The sequence below is a fragment of the Epinephelus moara genome, chromosome 13 (assembly GCF_006386435.1).
Source record: "Epinephelus moara isolate mb chromosome 13, YSFRI_EMoa_1.0, whole genome shotgun sequence".
NCBI classification, from domain to species: Eukaryota; Metazoa; Chordata; class Actinopteri; order Perciformes; family Serranidae; genus Epinephelus; species Epinephelus moara.
The window spans coordinates 10,802,944-10,830,870 of NC_065518.1; the positions used below are offsets into that span (position 1 = coordinate 10,802,944).

At 42.2% G+C, this 27,927-nt stretch overlaps 1 protein-coding gene across 5 annotated transcripts; it reads right to left on the reverse strand.

Annotated features, from left to right (window-relative positions):
• Nucleotides 1-1,384: 1,384 nt before the first annotated feature.
• On the reverse strand, nt 1,385-27,780 carry qki2 (QKI, KH domain containing, RNA binding 2). 5 transcript variants are annotated; one of them, XM_050060143.1, is made up of 9 exons: nt 27,135-27,780; nt 20,372-20,520; nt 19,095-19,211; nt 13,302-13,445; nt 9,584-9,671; nt 9,080-9,364; nt 6,744-6,767; nt 6,034-6,108; nt 1,385-2,299 (listed from the first exon to the last, which is right to left on the reverse strand). In XM_050060143.1, the coding sequence occupies exons 1-9, from the start codon at nt 27,274-27,276 to the stop codon at nt 2,277-2,279; spliced, it is 1,047 nt and encodes a 348-aa protein (XP_049916100.1). In that variant the 5' UTR covers nt 27,277-27,780; the 3' UTR covers nt 1,385-2,276. The 5 variants fall into 5 exon arrangements, with proteins under 5 accessions (XP_049916100.1, XP_049916099.1, XP_049916104.1 ...); XM_050060142.1 differs by having other exon boundaries at nt 6,034-6,111; XM_050060147.1 differs by lacking the exon at nt 6,744-6,767.
• Between the last annotated feature and the right edge of the window lie 147 nt (nt 27,781-27,927).

A 27,927-nucleotide genomic window follows, 5' to 3' on the forward strand; every position in this document is an offset into this window, starting at 1 on the left:
TGCCTCCACAGTGAACGGAGAATCCAAAAATTGAGAAAATTCTTGATGAATTGATATCATACACGTTGCTCTTAGCGACAGAAAAACTACACCTATACATCCATTTACAAACTCTCACACAACTCGTGCAGTATAATCCAAGTCTCAGTTATCCAGTCGCAAGCTCAGTAATTAACAAACCCACGCATTTGCGCGAAACATCATGCATCAGTCATGTGGCAGGGGTTGTGACACTCAAAAAAATATATCCATTGAGTTACAGAGGTATCTCTCCCAATGTAGGTCTATGGGAAAAACTCTTTTTGGGCCCTATGGCATCACGTGACGGACCCCAAGAATCGCAGTGCCACGGTTTGGCCACTACAAACATTAGCTTCAAAGCCTGGCAGACTTCCTGAGGGCCTTGCTCTGTGCACCACCCACGTCAGGTGGGAGCTAGCTGGTGGGAGGGACAGCATTGCTGTGGAAACATGGTAGCCACCGTTTGGTCTCCCCCCAAGTAGCCCCGGTGAGTAAGCGACCGCGTTTTGAGCCGCAAAGTTAGCACTGTTAACTATGTTAGCACCACTAGCTGCGCTAACACTGCTGCAATGCTAACAGAGTTAACAGTAGTTTAGAATACTACAGAAGGGTTTGCGGCTAAAATTAAGCTTCACCGGGGCGGCTTCGAGGGCGGCTGGAGGGTGGGCACAATGTTTCAACAACACTGTTGAGCCACTGAACGATCACAGCGCTAGCTAAATCCCACCAGACCCAGATGGTGCGCAGTGAAGAAAACTAAAAAGCAGCTAGATTAATTTGCAAACCGACATGCGTCACCAATCAGAAAAATCCTCGGCGGTAACCGATTTATAGTTAATGCGGGATTTATACTTCTATGTCGAATCAACACTGTACCTACGGCATAGCCTGACGTGCACCTCCCCAGAAATGTAACTACACATCATGACGACGCAGACCTCCTGTCTATTTCTGTAAGCTGAAACCATTTCCCTCAGTGGAAACAAAGCTTTTTTTACTTTAATTTCACAGATAAGTAACAATAAATTGTGAAGACAATACACAAAAATAGCATTTTAAGTCTTGCGTGTGATTTATCCTGGCTTCATATGCGCAGAGGAAATCTCTGCCCGTCGCTAGGCTAATTTATACAATGTAAAATGCCATAGGCTTGTGCTAATAACGTTAGCATGTTATATTTGTTTGGAAAACGTGTTTAGTATAAGACAATTGTTTTGTCAGTGAACCTTGTGAGTTGTAATGGAGCCGAATTTTGTAACATTATCTTTGTTAAATGTTGCTGTTTTCCCTGTTTTTATATGAATACATGAAAAGTCTGCTAGCCGCTAGGCTAATTTATACAATGCAAAATGCCATNGAAGCTGATTTGTGTACTTATGTTTGAAATTGTCTCTATTAAGCCATGTTTAATGTGTGTTTAATGTGTGTTTTGGGTGTGTTTTGAATCAACTAAACCCTACGGCATCCCTGAACTGGATAGATGAGACTTGGATTATTCAGCGCGAGTTAAGTCTGTTAACAGATGTTTTGATATAGTTTTACTGTTTTACTTTCTCCACTTTTCAATCCTTCGTTCACCGTGAAGACAAGCGAGAAAAACAAAGATTTCTTTATAAATTCAACGCATCACAGGGTGGGTAATAAAAATACAAACGATAGTCTTGTTGGTGAAGTGCTCCTTTCAGTAAAAGGTGCCTGATGAGGAAAGATGCTTTAAAATATCAACATATCTCTTTTTAGTTTTAGTGTTTATGGAGGGTTTCTGTGCTGGATAAGTACCACCATTATCAGTTTAGTTACCATGTTATTAATAAAGTCATTATTATTGCATCACATGGACTGAGGGCAGGGCAGCTCAGAGACAGTTTGGCACAGCCAGGGATTGGTTTAGGAGCCCTTCACCAGTTTGGGGCCCCGTCCCCAGTAAAGTCTACTGGTTATGCATGGCAACAACTGTTACAAATTGGGATTCTGACTGGTTATGAAACATTCTCAGACTGGCTTTGGACTTTTTGAAAGGAAGGCACGTTTGGTAAAGTTTAGGTTAGGACTTGGTGATGGGCGGGGTCCTGAGGTTTACTCCCGTGATCGCTGTCGTCTGGTTGGCTGGTTAGACAGAAGCAGCCGGGGTTGTTCCCAATGTGCTGGTCTGGTTGGCTGAGCTGGGGGAGTGACGGGGCCGCGGGCCAATGAGCACGCCAGCAGGCGGAGATGGGTGGGTCATCAGTGGGCGGAAAGGTCAGAAGGTCAAGGGGTCATGGGTTAGTTGCCGTGGCAGCTAGAGTTAGACAGACAGAGACGGACAGACGTGGAAAGGAAACAAAAAGGGCACATAAAAGGGGACATAAAAAGAAAAAAAGATAGAAGAGAGATTAGTGTCAGCTAGTGGCGTCAGGATGACAACAAGGCAGATCTACGGCAGTCACACAGCATGAGGGGCGCTACAGAAGAGCTGCACAACACCTTCATGAGCCCTGCATAACCATTCAGAAGGACTTACATCAACCAGCGGGTGGTGACATAAGGAATGGCCGGTTAGAGATGCTCACGTGTGCTCATGAAGGTGTTTGCAGGGTTGTGTTTTAAGGAGATGCCCCTCCTGTCGTGTGACCGCTGCTATAGTGATACTACTCATGCTAGCTGGGCTACGTCTAGCACAGACAGACAGTGAAACCATGGACAGAGAGGGAGACAGCATGGTTTCATGTGGGTGAGAAGGTGACCTTTATGTCCAAAGAAAAGTGTCGGGGCCTCAGAAATACTTTCGCTTACTGACAAATAGAGCTATTGTTTAGCAGCAGGTGTAAGATTAACAGTTGTGATTAACTGATTATTGATTATGGTTTGATCTATTGGCTATGAAGTATTAGAAGAGCAGCTAATGGCTACAGTAAGCAAAGAGGCACCATAGGAGATAGCGATGAGAGGTTAAGAGATGGTGATTTTAGAAACAATTTAACAATAGACAGACTAACTACAAGAATTTAGAGGCTTTGGTTTTCTTTAGAGATCTTTTTTTTCAATAGTCATCTTTATTGCCTTTTAGTGTTTTTTGTCCATCGTGTACAACAAGAGCACCACCGCTCACACACGCACGCACACACACGCACATATATTGTAGCTAGCTAGTCCATTTCTATTGCATAAAACAGTCACGAGGCCTGTGAATCGAGAAGGTCGCCTCGTCTTAAATAGACAAGAGCAAAACACTGCCTTCACTGCCACCTTTTTTCTCGCGGTGACTAAAACAGTAGTAGCTACACACCTTGAATAAAAGTCTGAAGTTTACATGGAGACACTTCATCTATAAAAAGCATGTCGTAAAAATAAAAATTTACAAACTAAAAAAAAAAAAAAAAAAAAAAAAAAAAAACTACAAGTATTTCCAAAGCGATCTTGTTCCATAAGCTTCATATAAGCACTTAAATCCTTAAAATCCCTATATACAAATTTATTTTGCAGCTAAATACATGGTAACAGCGCCACTCTGGCTAGGAAATATATGAAAGATGTAAACAGTCCCAATGATAAAGTCCAGTGGGCGACTGATAAGACCACAAACAACAGTATTTCATACAAAAGAGCTTGTAACACAGACCTCAGTAGTTATCACACGCTGTGTTTTAGTAGTAAAGACCAAAGATCATACTGAATTGAATGACCTTCAGATAAAAAGACAATCACTGTTACATTAAAGGTCCAGTGTGTAGGATTTAGGGGGATAGATTTATTGGGCAACAATTCTGTTTAGTGTGTAATCACCTGAAAATAAGAATCGTCATGTTTTTGTTACTTTAAAATGAGCTGTTTATATCTACACAGGGAGCAATTCTCATCCATGGAGACTGCCATGTTGCACTGCCAGGATAGGGCCATTGGCGTTTTTGCATCAGGCCACCGTGGTTAGCCGCCACTCTGCAACAATTTTTAGTGTGAAACTGCTTTATTCTGTTCTTTTACCAGTTTAAATTAGTTTTGGAGAGGAAGAGACCTCTGCAGGTAATTCTGCTTCCGGCAAAAACCTCCTGAACGTCTCGATCTTGTGTTGTCAGAGATAAAAGGTGAGCACACATTAGCAGGTGCTGGGCTAGCGACCTGTTTCCGACATGCCGAACAGGGTCAAACATTAGCCCTTTCTACACAGAGATCACGCAATAGGGCTGCTACCAAGTCCCTTCTTTACGCCACCTTTAAATTTTTACACAGAGCCAAACTCTCGTGTGACATGTAACAGACACATCAGGCAGTGCTTTATTGGCAATAATTATTTACCATCCCTGTTGTAAGGCAGCTGATCTCGTCCTCTGCTCGGAGGGTAAGGAGCTCCAGAACCTCATTGTTTTCCAAATTTAAGGACATTAATGTTGCTGTTGTTCTTCTTTAAGGGGCCGTTTTTGCGCCCTCAAATTAAATGTTTTCATTGTCCTAAAAGGCCAGAACGATGCTGTCACGGCACGCACATGTTTCCGAACACCTATTTTTCAGTTTATGTGTGAAGTTCAACTTTTGAAAAGCAGCAGCGCACCTCGCATGTCGTGTGACAAGGAACAACCAATCACAGCCGACAGATATCTTTCCCTTCTTCTGTAAATATTCAGTCTAATAAATACGGAGAAGTTGATCATGTTAGTGCAGGGCTACCCAGAGCTTTACATCTGTCCCACAGACGATAGGCCTACACACTTATAAACAGCGTCTGGAAGAAGATCAGCTCTGCACTAAAGCTGGCACAAAAAAGGCACAAAAGTAGCACACAGCACCCGACCTCGCGTTTTCCAGGCGGTTAAAGATGCGGTATGTGTACAGCCCCTAAGTAAGCTGCAAACTGCTTTTCAAATCTCCCAGTGATGGGTCACATGTCATCAAAACGTCACACCCGTCCTATCCTGCCCGCTGTCCTTTTTACACAGATGTCAATTCCGCGCTGTTACTTCCTCCACCCCCAGCTTAAAGGCGAGACAAAAATGTAAATGTAATGTAAATGGGGATTATGTTTTTCTTTAATGTGAAACTGCTTTATTCAGTGTTGTTACTGTTTTTAATCAGCTGGTCTGTTTGTTTTGAAATGGAAAAGACCTCTGCGAATAATTCAGCTCCTGGTAAAAACCTCCTGAACGTCTGGATCAGAAATAAGTTGAGCACACATTAAGTTTTGAGAAAAATAGGTTATCGCACACTAGCAGGTGCTGGGCTAGCCCATCTGCGACATGCCAAACAGCATTAAAGAAACACTGATTTGTAACGTGAAACTGCTTCATTCAGTGTTTTTTAACCAGTTTTAATCACCTGGTTTGTTTGTTTTAAAGAAGAAGAGACAAGAGAGATAATTCAGCTACCAGTAAAAACCTTCTGAATGATGAATACCGAAGGAATTCTAACCGGGAGAAGCTGGTTGCAATCTGCAATCCTCACCGCTGGATGGCACTAAATCCCCCTAAGTCTTACACACTGCTCCTTTAAGTGTCATATAGTCATTGGGCACAACACAGGATTTAATTCATAATAATAATAAAAAAAACATTTGTGGAAATCTACTGGAATGAAGTTGGGTATAAATAAAACTTCCCACAGTTATTTGCAGGGTCAAAAGTAGTAGTGAAGAGATAAAAACAACAACAACAAAAAAAAAGTTTCTGAGAGAGGACTCCAAACCCAGAGTCACAAGGACCGAGTCACATGAACGGAGTGATCCATTCTAATTGAGAGGGTCCCGGCCTGCAAGCCGTCCAGTTTATCTACCAGGCGAGCAAAGATAACCGCTGCAGCTGTCACCCCTCACGTGGTTCCTCCCAATCTGCTCACTTATTTCACTTTCACTGCAACAAATACCGTTTCACATTTTACACTGAAGCTGCTTCAGCGTGTGACCTTTTTTTCGCCTGATACAGTTACTTCTTTTTTTAGGCATGCCGTTTTACAGACACATGTAAACTGAAATTGGTCCATTGGTCTGCATGCACGCACACTAACACACACACACATACACATAAAGTGGCTGGTGAGCTAACTAACCTCTGTCTGGGGTCACTACCCTTTGGTAAGGATGGATTCTCTTGTCGTGGCGTCGTACCTTAGTGGTCATGGCACCTGCTAACAGCCATTGACATCGCCAAAACAGAACACAGAAGGTTACTCATCAGAAAGACATCAAACAGTCCACCCATGGCACCAACATCAGGAATATACAAAGTGTTCAAGGCTGAAGGGCGAAAACAAGTCAAAACATCTCACTTCTAAGAGACAGAACTCTTGTTGTTTTGTGGTCTTCTGTTCTCTAAAGAAAATATTAATCCAAACCACTAATTTCTCACTAAGCTTCACTAGTAGATTCAACATCAGCTGTAAGCAAAGTCACTCTATAGCTCTGTGATTAAAATAAGCTTTAACATATATTAAATCACAAACAGCGGCGCTAGAATACCTATGGGTTCACTAAAAATGTGTTAAAATTACAAGCAGAAGCTGAACTATTAAAAAAAGTTAAATAGCTGTCACACCACAACACTAGTCTGCTAATACAAAGAGGAAATTAACAGGAATGGACACTTGACTACAGAATGACTGTCGAGGAATCTGTCATCCTAAAGTATGAGCAAACTTTGAGTGTTTGCTCTGGGGGAACAAGTATGTGGGGGGGTGGGGGGGTGGGGTCTCTGCAAGCCAGTCCGTGTGTGTGCTAGGAAGAGTTGCTATCGTTTAGCCTTTGGTTGGGAAAGCCATACCTGCGAAAACACAGGAAGAAGGGACTATTAGCCCACCAATGAGCTTCAGCATTCATTTATATATGTTGTGGATGTATTACAAGAGCTGGATATGGCTGCCAATTCGTCCCAGTGGCAAACCGTGGTACTGCATCAGACGATCCCCCCAGAAATCTGATTCCTAACCCGAAGATGACAGGAAATATAAGAGATGTGTGTACTGTGTGAGAATGAAGATTTTTGCTCGCGGCTTATGTGTTACAAGTCAAAGCAGAAAAAACGCCCCACGTCATATTTTATCCTATTGTCCAATCGGATAATTTGAGAGGTGGTCACGACAACAAGTTTACAGTTGGTGGTAGCGGTTGCTGGATACCCAGAGCTATACGGTCCAACGATAGCAGGTTGTCAAACAGCAAGTACCCTCTGCCTCAACATTTTAAGGACCAGATACTAATTAGTGTGACATAAATGAAAATAAATAAACGGTAGATTGATTGCACAGGAAGGTTAGAATAAGGAGGTGATGGCGTGGTTGCCTGGCAACAATAAAAAGGCACAGCAAGTGTTTTTTTTTTTTTGTTTTTTTTTACTGGTGGTATTCAATTTAAGAAAAAAAAAGGGCTGTGCACCTCATCGGGTCACAGATTAGGGCGGTTCAATCAATAGACTGTATATAAAGATAGACGACGCATCTCTAGTTCCTCATGCTGTACAAAAATGAAGCCAAAGTATTCTGGATACCGCCGCTGCCATCTTGCGCTCGGATGTCATTCGGAGTCTGCACAGTAGCCATCTCTGCGTCATCGAGTTCTTGCCCATACACCCATCTGACCCAATTGTAAACAGCGCCACTGGTTGCCAGCACACCGACTGGCACCGACTGGCACACACAGCTGTCAATCATAACATCAAACTACCTAAAATGACAAAAACCATCTATTAATTTTTTGACATGTAGTTTGAGTTATTTAATTTGGCTCATGTCCAATCCGCTAACAAAGAGGGGGCGGGGTTTATGACCTATACTGCAGCAGATGTTTGTGCTTCACTTTGGGGAGCTGTTTTTTTTTCTAATTTGAGCATTTTATATATCATTATATATTTTTGACGTGCACATTATTGTTAGGTTTTTTTTTAACTTCCTATAGTTGCACTTTTCCCTCTTTGTATCTCAGCTGCTGCACAGCCATTTCCCTCGGGGATAAATAAAGTTTTATCTTATTATTTCTGTGTTTTGTTCTCTGACAGTAACTCTCCTCTGTGTCTATCCACGTCATGTTTTGCAAATACAAAGCCTGCATGTCTCTCAGCTTCTGTCTTATTGTGCTATATATAAATGTTGTAGTGTATTAATTATAAAAACTAATTGTAAATTAATTAATTTATGTCACTGTTAACTACCCTACACTGTTATGCTGGCCTCTATTATAATAGAGATAATTTATAAAAATGAAATAAATAAAAACAGTCAATGTGTGACTTGAGCCTGGAAAACTAACAGTTAATAAAGGATGAAATTTGGCTCTCAGATCTGGCAGCACCAGGCTGTGTTTTTAAAGACTGTATAGTTGAGTTGACTGATCGCACGATTGCATTCAAAGTGAGTGCAGAGACGTGATTAGACGTGAAAGTGCATCCGTGTGAGTTGATTAAAAATGTTTTGAATCAAAAGGCTCCAGAGTGCACTTCACCAAAAATCTGTCAAATGTGACACCAAATTGGTGCTCCTGGAATCCATCAGGTCTGTGTCTGTGTCTGTATGTGTGAAGCATTATGTTTTTTCCCATCTGCACTCTGCTAGGACCCGATCCTACTGTGGCTCTGAATTTTCTTCACTGAATGCTGGTGGGTAAAAACAACAAGGGATGTGTGAAACTGCGCCCTGTGCCCCTCTTTAAGTGACATCACAAGCTTGAAACATATCTGTAATCTAAAATGAAGGTAACGATTTATTGTTTTAGATTTTAAAAAAAGTTCTGGTGCCGGTTAAGGCCCGGCCCAGACCTGACATCATTGGTGAAAGCAACCGATCCACCACCTGCCTCCCCAATCTGCACTAAGATTCCCAATCCTGACCCAACATTAATTGTGTGTATGTTAACTGACAAAAAAGGAAGCACATAAAATGTGTTTTTACTGCAGCACCGAAAAGCTGCAAAGCTGTAAGACCAGAGCGGTTTTTGTGTATTTCTTTCTTGGAGTCGCAGCGGGCGGAGACAGAAGACAGAGAAACTACTGGAAAGGTTTTGTAACGTAAACGCTTTGTGAGCAACTTCTATTGGAGTCCAGTATCCAGTTCTCATAATACATCCATTGACCATGTATGAAATGATGAGCATGTGATTTCTAAATACCTAATACTCCAGTTGAGTCAATCGGGTATTCCAATATGGAGGGCGTGAGTGTGTAGGGATACTCGTAGGGCGTGTAGATGATTCCAGATTCGGGCCCTTGCTGCACCAGCGCCGGGTGCGGATTGCCTCCCGGCACGAGGGCGGAGCTCTGGATCTGACGGATCAGAGGCATGATGGTCGGCGTGGTGACGGGGGCGGGGTTGCGCAGGGTGGGAGGCAGGACGGGCGTCGGGCCTGTGATGATCCGGGGCGCCTGAGGGGTCGCCAGAGGGAAGCCGGCGGTGGCTGTGCGGCACACGGACATACAATAATGCAAGTATGCGCACACCCACACACGAAGCGCACACACGTACAATAGACAGGGAAGAAGAGGAGAGGACAAACAGTCTATTTAACAGGAGAAACAGAGGCATTGTTCATATATACAGTGGACTCCTGTACCGAGAACCCTCCTTTGTCACCCACCAACCCTCCTCCACATGCTAACTATGATGTCATCCTTACGCGTCTTGACATTGGCGTCTCTGTAGGTCCCGTTGAGAATGGCCAGCTCCATCAACTGCATTTTCTTCAGGTTGTCCTCCCCCTCAGCCTACACCAGAGCAGAGCAGCACAATCAGCTTACTTAGCAAGGACCATCATTCAGCCATCTGACCAGTGAATGAATTAACTGTTGTGGGAGTCTGGTTCAAAAAGTCAGCAAATGTTACAGTATGCTGAAAGTAATTATGATACGGGGGGTTAATTTGGTTTGGACTTGTTTTTTTAAATAATAACATAACATTTCTTCAGTCTGATCATTCTGATTAGAAATTCCAACTTGCCAAACTTTAAATAAATAATCTGATAAAATGTGTGTTCATTCACCTCAAAGCATTTCATCAGAATATAACCTTTTTGCCTGCTGTGAAGCGTCTAATCTGCCAGAAATCTAACAAAACAAGATTTTTTTTTTTTCAACTTTATTGAGAAAATTCAATTCATTCAACACATAAAGCACAGGTGGAGAAAAAGTGGCCCCACAATTCAGTCTCAGGCTGCTTTCAGACCTAGAGTTGTCTTGCTTTGGTCTGAATCAGGGACTAATTTTGTTATAAAGTTGTATAATTGCCTAGAGTTGGTTCGTGTTCTCAGGGCAGCATTTACAAGCGGACCAGATCAAATGCCTTGTGTGAGAAAGCTGCTCTTGATTCGTCAGAATTTCCATGTGGGAAAAATCCAGGAAGTAAAGCAAACGTTGAAGAAGAGTACACTTGCAAGATAAATGTGACACTTTCTAATGTCACAATGGAGGGACAACTACGCAGGTTGATTTTAGCGCTGCTCATCGTGCACTATATTGCTGTCATTGTTCATTTTAGTCAAACCATACAGTTTGAAAACGAGGCGCGGCTCCAACTAGAAAACAATGTTTTGATGCATTGGATGTGCTGAATGTGCATATTAAGGCAGTACAGGAGGAGGTGCACATTAATAATCCTCCAGGACTGTAACATGCTCATGTTTAACCCAAACAATGTGTCATGTGACTGCAGTTGGTTCAGATCCAGGTCGGAACACGTTCTCACCACAAAGGTCTTGGTCTGGTTGTTTTGGTGCGCACCTGAGTGTGATTGCTGTGTTCACACCTGCCCAAACAAACTGCATTTGGGGGCAAACAAGCTAGAGTTCGATTGAACCGAACCAAACAGGGCAGGTGTGAAAGCACCCTTAAGTGACAGAAGTGCAACCCAGATTATTTTCTGTAGCTACACATTACAGATGTCCCGTAAACACCTCACATGCAGACTGTTATGTGTGTAACAACAAGCTTCATCATGATATCACATTATATCGTTTCTCTGGACAACGATATGATATTTGCTGATACCATTAAGTCTGTTACAATACAATTTCGATTTAGTATAAATCAGTAAATATTTTCTATATATCGCTGTTAAAGAACACAACAGGTTTGGCTCACATTTAAGGTTTTGGTATTTTAAGTTTAAATTAAGTTAAGTTTATTAAATGTTACAACTCTGTTATGTATGGACTGTTTGAAGAGGAGGTGCCCGGAAACATAAAGAACTGTTCCTACTGTACAACAGGCTGTCATAGACAGTGATATGGTAATCAAAGATATAACTGCTAACCCTTGAAGGAGGAGAACTTTGGATGAAACTCAGCGCCTTCCCTTACATGGACTTAAAGACATTTCTCTGTAAATATTTTCTTATGCTACTTTGCACTTTATGGTAGGTTATCACTTTGGACTGTATGTTACCTACGCCGTAGTCTGACATGCACCTCCCCAGAAAAGTAACTACACGTCACGGCGACGCAGACCTCCTTGTGTTTCTGTAAGCTGAAACCCTCAGTGGAAACAAAGCTTTTATTTACTTTAATTTCACAGATAAGAAACAATAAACTGTGAAGACAATAAAGCCTCCACAAAAATAGCATTTTAAGTCTTGTGTGTGATTTATCCTGGCATCATATGAGCAGAGGAAATCTCCACTCATCGCTAGGCTAATTTATACAATGTAAAATGCCATAGGCTTGTGCTAATAACATTAGCATGTTGTATTTGTTTCGAAAACATGTTTAGTATAAGAGTTGTTTTGTCAGTGAACCTTGTGAGTTGTAATGGAGCCGAATGTTGTAACGTTACCTTTGTTAATGTAATGGAGCCGAATGTTGTAACGTTACCTTTGTTAAATGTTGCTGTTGTCCCTGGCCTCATATGAGAAGAGGAAAAGATCGCTAGCTGCTAGGCTAATTTATACAATGTAAAATGCCATAGGCTTAAGCTAATAACCTTAGCATGCTATATTTGTTTGGAAAACGTGTTTAGTAACTAGTAAAGACAAAAAGGCAGAAAGACATCCTTTTATTTTGTAGTTGTGGTTGACTCATGAATGTAAACTTGCCACCATCGTAACAGCGGTGACATAACTTTCGAAACAAGTGACAAGTTAACTCTGCATTTGCACATGCGTGCATCATGGGTGCACTCCAGTAATAGTACTTAATGCCTGGTTACATCGATGTGGGGAAATCTGCGTTGAAAGAATATATCTATTCCAACCAGACAAACAATCAGAATAAGTGTTTACAAGGTATTTAGGCGCTAATATTTCGTATTATTACAGCGCCCCTCTTAGCCAGATCGGGCCACATCACCCCAGGCTGTTCTGACTGAGGTGGCTACATGAGGCCTTATTATTATGATTGGGCTGTTATCCTGATTATTGGCGTAATTTTAGGGTCCATGAAAATGAGCTATTGTCTGAAATGGAGCTGACCAGACCTTGTACTCAGCCACTCCACCTCTCAAGACATATTTAACTTCTGAGCTCCGGTTACAGCTCGGTGAAAAGCTCGACTGATTTACAGTCAGAGAGCAAGGTCAGCTGGGTTAAACTAATACACATCATTAGCTTTACCCTCCGCACACATTCACACTCAGAGATTAACAGGTGTTCAGCTCCTGATTGCCTATAGACACCTCTTACAACCTTTAACTTCAAAGGTTGGCCGATGCCGTGCTGTGATTGGAGCGGAAGTGACGGCTGATTGTTGCAATAGAAACCCCCCTGCTGGTCTTTTCAGTCTGCTTCAATTGTTGCAAATAATGAAGGGAGAAAAAAGGAAGGAGCCGTGTGATTTGCAAAATATGTGCTTTTGTGCTGTGCGTCAAATGGGATCATTTTGAGTCCTTGTGTCTATACATGCAATGTGTTTCTTATTTGTGGTCATGTTTGTGCATGCATGTGTGTCTGTAGGGGGGATGTAGGTGGGCTGGAGAATGCAAGAAATGTTGAGGGGTGCAATCAAAATGTCCTCTTGTGTGGATGACAAAAAAAACAGGGGGAAAAAGGAATACTGTAGCCAGTAGTTGGGAATGAAGTGAGTTGTGAACGAGTGAAAGGAGTGATGGAGTGGGGAGAACAAGTGAACAGACTCTCCATTCATTCCCTCAGCCTTTCAAACAACCCGGGGTTACCATGGAAACCCCTTTATGCGTGTTCCCTAATTACCCTAACCCCTTACACATACTCTCTCATACACACAGAGACACACACAAAAACACAAAAAAGACACACACAGTTTTTGGACTGACAATCCCCTTCCCCCTTCCATGCATACCAACACAGTGAACTCTCATCCACTCACACACAGTTACTCCGTCAGTCCAGACCGTAATATCTGACGCCGAGAGGTTCGGGCTGATACTCACAGCTGGCACCAGAAGTTTCTTGACCTCGTTGATGGCCCGCTGGAGTTTGATCTTGGCCCGGTTGTGTGTGTCCTCCACCGTGATCAGGACGTGGAGGTCCTCGCTGAGGTGCTCCCAGTTGGGCTTCCCTCGGTTCATCTCCTCCTGAAGCACAAAAACATTTTTAAGAGCTCTGTTTGAATGCGCCACATAAGCTCGGTCTATTACTGGCTCAGAGGGAACAGGATTTCACTCTTCTTCTTGTTTGGCTCGGCTTTTGGATCGGCCTCAAACTACACACAAACACACTCAAGACTCAAGGTCGTGTAACGCAGCTTTGGGAACGTTATCAGACTCATGAAATAAACATGTTGCTCTTCAAGCGATTACACAAGTTAGACGTTGCATTTTATTGATTTATTTTATCTATTCCCTTCTTTCTCTCACTGACACTTTAACAAAACCAGTGCTGGAATGTTTAGTCAGAAACTGATATTCTAAAGTTTATCCAAAGACAATCATTTAGTGAGTAAAGCACCAAATACTGATCCTGTTGCTGGTTGTATCTGTTGGTCTCCTTCCCTGTTGGTCACATAACAAACCAGGTGCACATAGTTGCATTTGTCTGTTTTAATAACATAATGTTCCTGATAGTTCTAAAAAATACCAAACACATGATAGATTAGCTGCTTTTGTCTGTTTCAGATGTTTCAGATTATTCCGAACATTTTTCCCTCCCTTCATGTTTGTTTAACATGGTTTTGCCACATAATGGTTTGGAAAAAAAAAAAAAAACTGTGAAAAGGGGCCTGGACGTTGATCTACTTTTTCTCCCTCATTGAGAGATTCTGGATCTGGCCTCCGCCCCGCCCACCAGCGCTGGTTGGGTTACGTTTTGCTTTCAGCTTTCTTCAGTGCTGCTCGAACAAGGTTGACCCATAGATGTATAAAGAGATCTGAATACAGTGTTAGAGGTAGGGATGGGCGATATAACGACTGTGTACGGAAAATGTCGGAAAATTATTATTTTTGTAAGCTGAAACCATTTCCCTCAGTAGAAACGAAGCTAGCCATAGGCTTGTGCTAATAACGTTAGCATGTTATATTTGTTTGGAAAATGTGTTTAGTATAAGACAGTTGTTTTGTCAGTGAACCTTGTGAATTGTGATGGAGCTGAATTTTGTAACGTTACCTTTGTTAAATGTTGCTATTGTCCCTGGGTTTATATGAGTAGATCAAAAGTTTGCTAGCCGCTATTTATACAATGTAAAATGCCATAGGATTGTGCTAATAAAGTTAGCATGTTGTATTTGTGAGGAAAATGTGTCTGTGAATGCTGCGAGTTATAGTGAAGCTGATTTGTGTACTTGTGTTTGAAACTGTCTCTATTAAGCCATGTTTAATGTGTGTTTAATGTGTGTTTTGAATCAACTAATCTTTACAGCACTTCACAGAAACCTCCGCCGCCGACTACTGTTTTAGAGGTGTAACAGCTGCATATTTTCAAACGTCTTTGCATTTTATCTTTTATCACAGTCTTTTTTAATAAAACTGCTTGTGAAGTCTCAAATGTGGCTTTGACTTTCAACTGAGAACATGTTGCCCCTTTCGTAGAAAATACCAAGATATATATATCGTGTATCGCCAGTCAGCCTGTAAATACCGAGATATGAATATTTGTCCATACGGCCCAGCTCTAGTTTGGCTACAACGAAAATTGGCTTCAAAGCCTGGGGCACTTCCTGGGGGCCTGGGTTGACTAGGAAAAGAGCAGTGCGTATCAAGATGGGTAGCGTTAGTTGTTAAAACTTTAAAAATGCTAATGCTAACTCTGCTCTCTGTATTGATACGTCTACAGCTACTTGTGGACAAGAGGCTTGTGCTTGTGACAGCACGAGATGTAAAGGTCAATGACATCCTCCTAGGCTGAGCTGTAATGTTAGATAGCTCAGTAGTGCTAGGTGAGCTAGCAGCAGACGAACACTTCTTTCTGCATGGTGATACGGTTGACAGGTGTAGTTCAGTAGAAAGAAAATAGTTCCTACAATAAACTCGGCAACTCATACCACAACAATCTGATAAATAGCTCTACAGATGAGAAGAGGAATTTGTGTTTTTTGTTTGGGAGTGAACTGTCCTTTTCACAAACTACTTCCTGTTTCTTTAGCCTGTACAAAAAACAAAGTGTATAAATGACAAACTGTGGTTTTGGGAGGTTCAGCTGCCAGTATGCTTCTTTATAAGTGGTTGTTGGATGGTTGAAAAGCTTCGGAAACCCACTCCACCCACACTTTTCCAACGTCAGATTAGGAGCTAACTTTCCGAAACAATTTGACATTCTGTGATTGGCCAGCTGTCTGGAGGTGAGGAAGTAAACATTTCTTTAGCTCTTCGACTGAACGACTGAGTGCAACACTGAGAATCTTCCAGGAGAGACTGTCTGACAACTTTCAATTTCCAGATTTTAATTTTCCATAGTCGGACAACATGCTCTACGAACTACTTCTCCATAACCTGACCTTTATGTGTTGGAACTACATCTTGGCTGGGCGCAGGGACTTCCTAGCCAGACCAGCTGCTTCCCCCTGTTTCCAGTCTTTATGCTAAGCTAAGCTAACCACTTCCTCCTGGCTGCGGCTTCATATTTAACGGACAGACATGAGAGTGGTATTGATCTTCTCGGCTAACTCTTGACAAGAAAGCGAATACAAGTGTTTCCCAAAATGTGGAACCCTTCCTTTCAGTGCAGCGTCACATTTTACAGCTAATGAAAATAACTGATAGTTTGAGCCTGGGTTCAAACTTGAAATCATGAAGCCCTCTGTCTCAGTGCTGCCTGCTGGGACATTGTATCCTCTGTGGATGTTTTGTCAAGTGAGATGTATCATTTTGAAAAACACCAAAAGTCAACATCTTTCTCTCTTCTCCCCCGCTGCCTCCCACTGTGTCTCTGTTTTCCTTCCTCTCCGTCTCTGTGTGTGTCTCTGTCTCTCTGAGGGGCGTGCGGGGTAGGGAATGTTCTGGAGAGACACAGAGAGAGATAGAGAGAGAGAGAGAGAGAGAGAGAGAGAGAGAGAGAGAGAGAGGGGAGGGGGTGGAATGCTGGACTTGCTCCACCTGCCGTTTGGAAAGCTTGAGCCGACTCCGTCCAACAGCAGACACCAGGGGAGAGGAAGGGGGAACAGATGGACCGAACACCAGGACAGAAAAACTGACTCTGAGAGGAGGGATGGATAGATACTGTAGACAGAGAGATAGATAGATGGATAGATAGATGGATATATGGACAGATAGATGGATAGATATATAGATACTGTAGACGGACAGACAGACAGACAGACAGACAGACAGACAGACAGACAGACAGATAGATAGATAGATAGATAGATAGATAGAGCGGGAACTGGTGCGTTCAAGTGTTTACAGCCAGCTCTCAGGAGTTTGATGTCGCAGCACTCACACTATTTCTCAGCCAGAGGGAAACATTAGTATTGAAGTCTATGACTTGCTTTTTGCAGCATGGATATTTTTGTGTCTGGTTCAGCTGTTTCTTGTATTTCTCGGATTTTCATTCTATCCCTGTGAAATGCTTTGTTTTCAGTGCATAAAAGGACCACAGATAAGGAACAATACATTGTGAAGACAATAAAGCCTCCACAAAAATAGCATTTTAAGTCTTGTNGTATTTCTCGGATTTTCATTCTATCCCTGTGAAATGCTTTGTTTTCAGTGCATAAAAGGACCACAGCCTTAAACAGGTTTTTGCATATTTCAGTCTTTTACATTTATGACTGTATGTTTCTCGGCCTGCAGGCTGCTATGGGATTCCATTCATGCCAAAGCTGCTGGAAGTCCTCTCAAATGCATGTGAACATCATGTCCTAATTTTTATTGTTTTGTTATTGCAGAGTAGTGTTGCATAGGGTTGCTTGTTTATGGAAAAAAATCATAATCCCAATAATACTGACGGAATTACTTATTAACTTTGGAACCATGATGCATTTATTGAACTTTAAAAGAACTTTTTAACAGTGGATTTTCTTGATCTTTTAATATGGTTCAACTGAAAAACAAAGAAATAAAAAATAAAAATACACAGATAAATAAACATTTCTACTTTTCCCCTGATGGTGTGAATAAGTTTGTCACAATTACAGTTTCAATGCAGAAATCAAGTCACTAAAAGGGTCTAGAAAGTCACTAAATCAAGCAAGATAGTCACCAAGTTGGCGACACTGAGCACGCCGATGTTATGGAAAGGGGTGGCACAAAAACTGTAACTTGATAATCTTGTTTTCATAATCGTTGGAAGCCAAAAACATAACTGAAAATAAAATTCAATTAATCGCCCAGCCCTAGTATTGTATCTCTAAGTGAGATCAGTTTCAGGCACATCAAGGGTGTAACTTTGACTTGAGTAAAATTAAACATAATTTGCAGTCTCATTGATTAACTGCTGAAATAACTTCGAATCAATGGCTGATCAGATGTTGGGCAAAGTCAAAAAGCAATTTGAAGGAATAGTTTGACATTTTGTGAGATACACTTTCTCGCTTTCCTTCAGAGAGTTAGATGACAAAGTTCAAACCACTCTCATGTCTGTATGATAAATTTGAACCCAGAGCCAGAGTTAGTTTAGCTTAGCATACAGACTGGAAACAGAGGGAAACAGGAAACATAGCTCTGTCTGAAGGTAACAAAACCAACCTACCAGCATCTCTAAGGATCACTAATTACTCACTCATTATCGCTTTATAGCTCATTCATTTATATCAGCGCAAATGCTGTGATATAAAAACAACAAATTACAGTTTTAAGAGGGTTATGTGAGGGATTATTTCTTGACCGGGAGCAGTGACCTCCCTGAGTCTCTGGTTATGACAAGACTTTACAGATTTGGTTTCCTTCAAACAAATCCAGGCTAGCTGTTTATGCCGTATTTCCAGTTAGCATGCTACGCTAAGCTAACTGTCTCCTGGCTCTAGCTACATATGTACATGTAACTATACCTCACAGCTACGCAGACCTCCTGTCTATTTCTGTAAGCTGAAACCATTTCCCTCAGTGGAAACAAAGCTTTAATTTACTCTAATTTCACAGATAAGGAACAATACATTGTGAAGACAATAAAGCCTCCACAAAAATAGCATTTTAAGTCTTGTGTGTGATTTATCCTGGCTTCATATGAGCAGAGGAAATCTCTGCTCGTCGCTAGGCTAATTTATACAATGTAAAATGCCATAGGCTTGTGCTAATAACGTTAGCATGTTATATTTGTTTGGAAAATGTGTTTAGTTTAAGACAGTTGTTTTGTCAGTGAACCTTGTGAGTTGTAATGGAGCTGAATTTTGTAACGTTACCTTTGTTAAATGTTGCTGTTGTCCCTGGCTTCATATGAGAAGAGAAGAGAATAAAGTCCGCTAGCTGCTAGGCTAATTTATACAATGTAAAATGCCATAGGCTTGTGCTAATGACGTTAGCATGTTGTATTTGTGGGGAAAATGTGTCCAGATGAAGACAAGTGTTTGTCTGTGAATGCTGCGAGTTATAGTGAAGCTGATTTGTGTACTTGTGTTTGACATTGTCTCTATTAAGCCATGTTTAATGTGTGTTTAATGTGTGTTTTGAATCAACTAAACTTTACAGCAACTGTGAAATAACAACATTTCACAAAACATGGTGTGTTTTGTGAAATGTTGTTGTGTTTTGACCCTCAGGACCACCACAGCAAGAAAGCAAGAATTTAAACTTTCCGACAGTGGAGGTATATACACTACCTTGGGTGTGTATAAGTGTGCTTCTAGTTGTGTGTACCTTCTTCTTGTCTCTCATGGAGCCCTTTCCTCGCACCATAATCTTGCAGCCGGTCTCTGCCTCCAGTTGTTTGGCCGTCAGTCCACGTGGGCCCAGGATCCTCCCTACAAAGTTAAACTACACAAAAGAGCAAAAGACACATTGATCTTAAAATAAAAAAACAAAAAAAACAGGCCAAAGGCAAGAGAGAGAGACGTTTTGCATCATAGATTGTCTTTTTACAATGTGTGTGTATTTGCATGTGCTGCCAGCGAGTGTTTGTGCATCTGTGATGTGTTACTAAGAGAGACAGAAATAGCTCATTATATGGGTGCTGGCTGGTGCTGGTGGCATAACAGGACAGCGCCGTTCTCTTAACCTTATCTGTCACCAAGACTGAGTGATTAACTAGACAGCTGCCCCCCTGTATGTGTATGTGTATGTGTGTATGTATGTGTGTGTGTGTGTGTGTGTGTGTGTGGGGTTGTTTCTTTGCCACTGTCCCTCTGTCTCTCTCTGCCATTTGTGTCTCCTAACATTCGTCTAGCCTCTTCCTACTTTTTAAAACTCCACTGAAGTTTAACCTAATGTTCGCTTCAGTTGCGACATATTCGCTCGGGCCTCTGTGATGACCCTCGACACACACACACAAATCCAGATAGAGGAACTGCTCTCTAAATTTAACCTTGATCTCAACCGTTTTCCAGTGTGTGTGTGTCCTGTTAGCCTCCTGTCATGTGAGTGAGGACAGCCTGTCATTGTATTCGGTGATTGGCGAGCTGATGCGTGGAGAAAATCATGTGAGCACATTCAATCTGGATCAGCGCAACTCATATTGAAGTGCTTAAGTGTACTTGGCGTGAGCAGGGACGTATTAGTCTTGTCACTGCGGTGCACTTGTCTTTATATTTGGGGGAAAGATTTAATCCACCTTTTTTAAGATCTTATTAATATTTACGGTGTGATCGTAAAGCTGGAAATTGTGCTGCAGTGAGGGCAGGTTGCCTTTTTGAGTAAACAAATCCTAAAATATTACTGTAAATTATTAATTTTCATCTCACTGGAAACAGCGGACAGAGTTCATAATTGATCTATTTTAAGTCTCAATTACATCATTGGGAGTGAGCAGAAATGAGCTCACAATGAAATCAGCTTTTAGATAAAATGTAAAGCTATGATTTAAGGTCTCGCTGACTCTCTGGCAGCCTATCTGTAACTGAGAGGGGATTAAGTGACCTGATAAAGTAAACAGAGACTCCTCTCAAAAGGTCAAAGGTCATGGATTTGTCCACACTCACGTCAGGGTACTCTTTGACAGGCACGTAGAGCTTCTCCTGCAGCTGAGCCACAGGGCCGATGGCTTCGGGAAGCTCCTCCATGTCCCGCCCGTTGAACATGCCGCCGTTCACCGTGTCGTTGTACATGTCTTTGCGTACCCTGCCGATTTCTGGGGGACAGAAAGAGTTTGAGTTAAGCGCATTTAAAGGAGGACGTCCGTTAAACTGTCAATGGGTGACCACAAGTGTCACGTTTCTTCAGGCCGTCTGTATCTGAGGACGGTGACTCACTGTCACCAGAATTACAGGAGGCTCTGAGTGTGACAGCAGACAGAGAGACAGACAGGGGGGCAGGGAGACAGTCACAAGCATTCTGCACCACAATGTAGAATTTAACTGCTGAACGATTTGCAATCAGGCCTCCTCTATTACTGACAATTTCTTTCTTTCTACTTCTTTCTCCAATAGTGTTGAACGCACACACACACACACACACACACACACACACACACACACACGCACTCTGTAAATAATACATGAAATACATGCCAGTGGGGGTCACAACGACCTGCTCTACCCATCAGTGTTTATAAGGTTAGCTAGTTTGGTATAGTTATTCAACAGTCACGTTAACGAGCCATTGAAATTCTCACACAACAATACGGCTGCAACTCGTCGGCTGATTATTGTCAAACTATTTTGCTGATTATCAATAAATCTACTGGTCTATAAAATGCAAAGTAAAATGTTTGCTATGGTTGTGTGGCACTGCTCAGGTTAATCCCTTTGCAAAACATCAACAGATACACAAAGAGAATGAATGACATAGAACTTTTATCCGGTGTAAAATATTGACAGTTAAGTGCTGACAGTTTATTGACAGATAATCTTACACTCAGGCCCCCAGAAAAGCAGCTCAGCCTTGCTTCTAATTTCTCCCAGTGGCCACTCACAGTATCACTGCCGAAAAAATTCCCTACAGCCCACAGACCACCATTATGGGAGAGACGTCTGTAAAACTGCTGACAGGACACCTCGAACTGCAAACAAGGTCAACTTTTTCTACTATGTATTTTTGATGCATTGTAGTTTTATATTTGTCACATTTTCCTCAAGCTGAGAATTTTTTTTAAAAAATCTGTGTCATCATCACAATGTAAAGTCTATGAGCCAAGCAGGAGCTCATGGGCGGGGCCAGCGGGAGAAACACTACTGCGCAGTGGGCCGTGTACTGCGTAAGTAAACAGGAAAGCTAGAAATTTCTTTTTGGCGTATGCACCAGGCGAGAAACTCCACTGAAGGTAGTAGTAGTTAGCGCCATCTTGGGTTCCGCTATCTCGGTATTATTATACATCTACGGATTACACTATTTACCAGATATCAAATCATTTTCGCCGCTCTGAGGTCCTGGTTATATGTCAACAATTTCAACCAAAAACGGAAAAGTTTAGTTGCTTTTTGGCTAAGCGTTTACACATCAGCTGCGTTTTGGGTGCCTGAAAACGCAACATTTTGAGTGCAATTTTTTGGAAACCACACCGTCTCCGTTGTCATGTAAACTTCCTCTGAAAAAGGAGACTTTTGGCACACGTGCATTACGGTTCCAGTTGTTAGGCATGCGCAGTAGCAGACCATCACAACAACAATGGCGGACTCCCGAGCTCTGTTTGTGCTGCTCACCCTGTTGAATTTATCAACACTTCTCCAGCAAAGTGTAGATTTACTGTAGCAACTCCACCTCGTCGTCCGTCCAGACAAACGTTCATGCAGTTGCCATTTTGTTTGTTTATACATCGCCGCTCTGTAGAAGGAAGCGCATGTGCGCAGGCGTGTTGTTTCATTACAAAGTCACACCGCTATCTACTGGCCTGGAAATGTATACTACAGCGTTTTTGGTCATTTTTGCTGATCCGTGTGCACGGCGATTGTTATCAAAACGTTGTCGTCTGAACGCGGAACTTTTTTCAAAACGAGAATGAGAAATGATTCTGTTTTCAGCAGATCGTTTTCGTGTAAACATGGCCTAAAACAGTCGTTTCCGGTGGCTGCAAAGAGCAACTTGCTGGCTACTGTTTTAGGACGACGTAGAAAAATCGGTTTCCAGGAAAACTGCTGTTTGATCCAGGTGTGAAACTATTTCCAAATTAAGTTGTATCAGATAAATGCACAGATTTGCGTACTCGCTGATACTTGATACAGCAGTATCTGAGGCATTTCTGATACTGGTATCAGTCATGGAACAACTCTACGAAAAATCATGATGACTCAGAGTCCTTGTGATAACTTAAAATGTCATTTTTTGACTGACCAAGATCAAGATTCAAGACTTACTTTATTATCCAACAATGAAGGAAATTTAATTTGGGCTTCCACCCATGCTACATTCATTAAACACATTCCACATACGCACAACACAAGGGTAAAACAGCTACAATCAACAGTCCCACACTCAAAGATATTCAGTTTACAAGGATATAAAACAGAGAGAAGCACACTGAAGAAGCTGCAAACACCAAACTGTTTGCACTTTTGATTAAAAACAACTTAAAGTGTCAATATTTTGCCCAAGGTTTGGTGAGAAGCACCATCATAAATAAGACTATGTTTGTCTGCCTGTCTGCTTGTTTAGTGTTGTCTCAATGACCAGTGCGGGCCTCTGATGCCTCTGTAATGACACGCTAGCATAATAATAACCGACTACTGCACTACACAAACACATATGCAACACATACACACAGACCCTCGCCTTGAACTCACAAACACACACACACACGGCGGAATAACTGCCTCGAGGCACAAATATCATCTGACCTAAGCAGGCTGACAGGCATGTCTCCCTGCTCTGAGAGTGATAAGTCTGACCATAATAACTACAGTCGGATACTATAATTACAGCCGCAGCTTCAGCGACAATGATGATCCTCTAATAACCCATTCTGACCTGTTACAGACCTAAAGTGACAATTAAAAAAACACATACACGCACAAACAAATCTGCACAGACATGCAGGACTTTTGTCACACTTCAGTTGCAACAGGGAGGAAAATGAGAAGTGAAAGAAGAACAAGAGAGTCCAAGGAGAGATAGTTAAAGGGGGGAGCAGTGGCAGGCCTTATCTTAACACTTCAACCTGTCATTGGTTTATATATAGACTGAACTCTATCGCAGTGCTTCCAAATATGCCACAAACATGCACCCTGACAATATGTGTGACTGGCAGGCTTTCTTATTACCGTGCACAAACTTTTTTGGGACCGTGCCCTTGTCCACATTGCTCAGGCAGAAGACACAGCCAGGCCGAAAATGAGCACGGTACAATGCCTTTCATTCTAACCGAGGGTGTCACATTATCATGTGTGAGGGATGAATGCGCTCGGCTGTCAGTCCTCAACATGAACACGACTGGAGATGTTAAGTTGACCTGTTTGTCAGGCTGTAGAGGTCGTCTGGTATGAGAGCAACCTTGCTGCGTCATGAGGCTTGTCACAGAGCACAAAGTCAAGACCTCGGTGATCCTGATGAGCAACAGCAGTAGCAACAACCAGGCCTTGGTAGCTTGTAGCCGCTGACACTCGAGACAGATAAGACGCCACATTTTAAAAATTTAAAGCGTTTGTTGCAAGTGATGTGACGCTGTTTCTGAACTGTTTGCAAAAAAATGTTAAGTGTCAACAAGTGCGTTGATTAGTTGTACAGACAGCATGTAAGTAGCCTCAAATCAAATATTTTATGCAGTGACATGCTCTCGTTCCTGCTCAGGGATGGGCTGCAGCATTCACATAAGCCTGCGCATTAGGTCACTGGGAAAGACTAACAACTGTCTGTTTGTTCCCATCACCAACTGCCCGTGTGTGTGTGTGTGTGTGTGTGTGTGTGTGTGTGTGAGGGAAAGAGAGAGAAAGACAAAGTGCTCATCTGCTGCTCCCAACAAATTAAAAATGTGACTTAAGGGAAAGTACACATCCTATTAACACGTTAATTTTGAATTTACAACCACAGCTGTATGAGGCAACCCAAATACATTTTAAAACGTTAAGTAGTTTTTCATGAGTATGGGCGTACGTCTTTAAGGGGGACTAAGGGCACACGTGCCCCTCAATATTAGGAATACGTTGTATTTATCAACCTAAATACATTGTAAAATGTTAAGTAGTTTCTCATGAGCATAGGCGTACATTTTTAAGGGGGACTAAGGGCACACATCCCCCTCAACATTTAGAATAATCCATTTATCAACCTAAAAACACTGACAAAAGTTATGTATCTTTTCATGAGCACGGGTGTAGATGTTTAAGGGGGACTGAGGGCACACGTCCCCCTCAACATTTAGAATAAGTCCATTTATCAACCTAAAAACACTGACAAATGTTAAGTAGTTTTCATGAGCATGGTTGTAGATTTTCAAGGGGGACGTAGGGCGCACGTGCCCCTCAATATTAAGAATAAGTTGCATTTATCAACCTAAAAACATTGTAAAACGTTTAGTTTTTCGTGAGAATGGGCGTACATTTTTAAGGGGGACTAAGGGCACACGTCCCCCTCAACATTTAGAATAAGTCCATTTATCAACCTAAAAACACTGACAAATGTTAAGTAGTTTTCATGAGCATGGCTGTAGATTTTCAAGGGGGACATAGGGCGCACATGCCCCTCAACATTTAGAATAAGTCCATTTATCAACCTAAATACATTGTAAAATGTTAAGTAGGTCTTCATGAGCATGGGCGTACATTTCTGAGGGGGGCTAAGGGCACACGGCCCCCTCATTATTTAGAATAAGTCCATTTATCAACCTAAATACATTGTAAAACGTTAAGTAGTTTTTCATGAGCATGGGCGTACATCTTTAAGGCGGACTAAGGGCTCACGTCCCCCTCAACATTTAGAATAAGTCCATTTATCAACCTAAAAACACTGTAAAATGTTAAGTAGTTTTTCATAAGCATGGGCGTAGATTTTTAAGGGGGGCTAAGGGCACACGGCCCCCTCAGTATTAAGAATAAGTCCATTTATCAACCTAAATACATTGTAAAATGTTGAGTAGTTTTTCATAAGCGTGGGCGTACATCTTTAAAGGGGACTAAGGGCACACAGCCCCCTCAATATTAAGAATAAGTCCATTTATCAACCTAAATAAACTGTAAAATGTTATGTAGTTTTTCATGAGCATGGGCGTACATCTTTAAGGAGGACTGAGGGCTCATGTCCCCCTCAACATTTAGAATAAGTCCATTTTATCAACCTAAAAACACTGTAAAAATGAATAAGTCCATTTTATCAACCTAAAAACACTGTAAAAATGGTACGTAGGTTATCATGAGCATGGGCGTAGATTCTTAACGGAGACTAAAGGCTCACGTCCCCCTCAACATTTAGAATAAGTCCATTTATCAACCTAAATACATTGTAAAACGTTAAGTAGTTTTTCATGAGCATGGGCGTACATCTTTAAGGTGGACTAAGGGCTCACGTCCCCCTCAACATTTAGAATAAGTCCATTTATCAACCTAAAAACACTGTAAAATGTTAAGTAGTTTTTCATAAGCATGGGCGTAGATTTTTAAGGGGGGCTAAGGGCACAAGGCCCCCTCAGTATTAAGAATGAGTCCATTTATCAACCTAAATACATTATAAAATGTTAAGTTTTTCATGAGCATAGGCGTACAGCTTTAAAGGGGACTAAGGGCACACAGCCCTCTCAATATTAAGAATAAGTCCATTTATCAACCTAAATAAACTGTAAAATGTTATGTAGTTTTTCATGAGCATGGGCGTAGATTTTTAAGGCGGACTAAGGGTTCACGCCCCCCTCAACATTTAGGATAAGTCCATTTATCAACCTAAAAACATCGTAAAACATTAAGTAGTTTTTCATGAGCTTGGGGGTACATCTTTAAGGGGGACTAAGGGCACACGACCCCCTCAACATTTAGGATAAGTCCATTTATCAATCTATACATTGGAAAACGTTAAGTAGTTTTTCATGAGCATGGGCGTACATCTTTAAGGAGGACTGAGGGCTCATGTCCCCCTCAACATTTAGAATAAGTCCATTTTATCAACCTAAAAACACTGTAAAAATGTTACGTAGGTTATCATGAGCATGGGCGTAGATTCTTAACGGAGACTAAAGGCTCAATGAGCATGGGCGTAGATTCTTAACGGAGACTAAAGGCTCACAGCCCCCTCAACATTTAGAATAAGTCCATTTATCAACCTAAATACACTGTAAAATGTTAAGTAGTTTCTCATGAGCATGGGCGTACATTTTTAAGGGGGACTAAGGGCACACAGCCCCCTCAACATTTAGAATAAGTCCATTTATCAACCTAAATACAATGTAAAATGTTAAGTAGTGAGCATGGGCGTTTTTAACACAGCCCCCTTAACATTTAGAATAAGTGCATTTGTCCCCCACTATTAAAGAAAAAAATGACTAAATTAAAGACATTTCCACCTTAAATTAAAAGAAAGGGCACAGAGTAGTCAACAGAATGTAAGAAATGAAGTGTCTGAAGCTTCATATGTCCCTCCAGTACTGAAACACAATCTACGCCCTTGATCATGAGCATCTCTCAGGGTTGGATGGATGACATTTGTTTCCCAGGAGCCAGGCAGGAATTCAAGCACTTGATGACTTCACAGTAAGTCAATAACGGTCACTTTTATGACAAACACTGACCATTAAACAAGCCAAGAAAAGGTAGTTTTCTCAGTAGTGTGAGAGGTGGATAAAGTCTCTGATGAAGGGGGCTAAACCTCCCCACACAGAAGCCGAGTTACCTTCATCCAGCAGCCGCTCCAGATGCGTGAAGATGCCGCTGAAGTTGGGCAGGGAGCTCATCACCTTCCTGTCGTTCATCAGCTGCATGAGATAGTCCGGGTTGGACTTGGGTCTCTCCTTCACCTCTGTCTCCCCGACCATGGCTTCAGCTTCGACAGTAAAGTGACCTAGCTAGTTTTTAGAAACTTGTGGGGGAAAGCCACAAAAAAACAACCACACACGCCCCGACAAGCGATGCGAGGACCCCAGGGGTTTCCACCGACCCGCTGACCGCCTACCTCTGTGTGTGTGTGTGTGTGTGTATGTGTGTGTGTGTGTGTGTTAGCTAACTCAAACCTCAGCTCCGGTTAAATCGACTGTCCCTCGGTTAACGTTTCGTGTGTGTCGCCCTCCTCTCTTCCAAACGGTTCCCCCCCTGTGTCCGACTCTCTCCAGAGTTTAAAAAAGTTCCTTTTTGAGGGGACTTTGGCTCTTTTTGACACTTTCACGGACTCCACGCGCTTCTGTAACGGCTAAAATAAAATCTCTACCATCAACTGGTGTCCTCCGCCCCGGCTGCTCCGCTGGTGTCCGCCCGGTGTGTCGGTATTCTGCAGCGGGGCTCGGCTCCCTATCATATGATTACAGTACAGCAGCAGCACGAGTGGGCTGTCGGGGGCGCGCCGCGCGTCGCCGCTGTCACTGGGAGGGGAGGAGGCTCGTGCTCGTGCCCTCAGAGCCCCCGCCCCGCCTCTCTGACTCTCAGTCGCTCCCACGCGCACAGGCACGCACGCACACACCCTGAGCCCACAG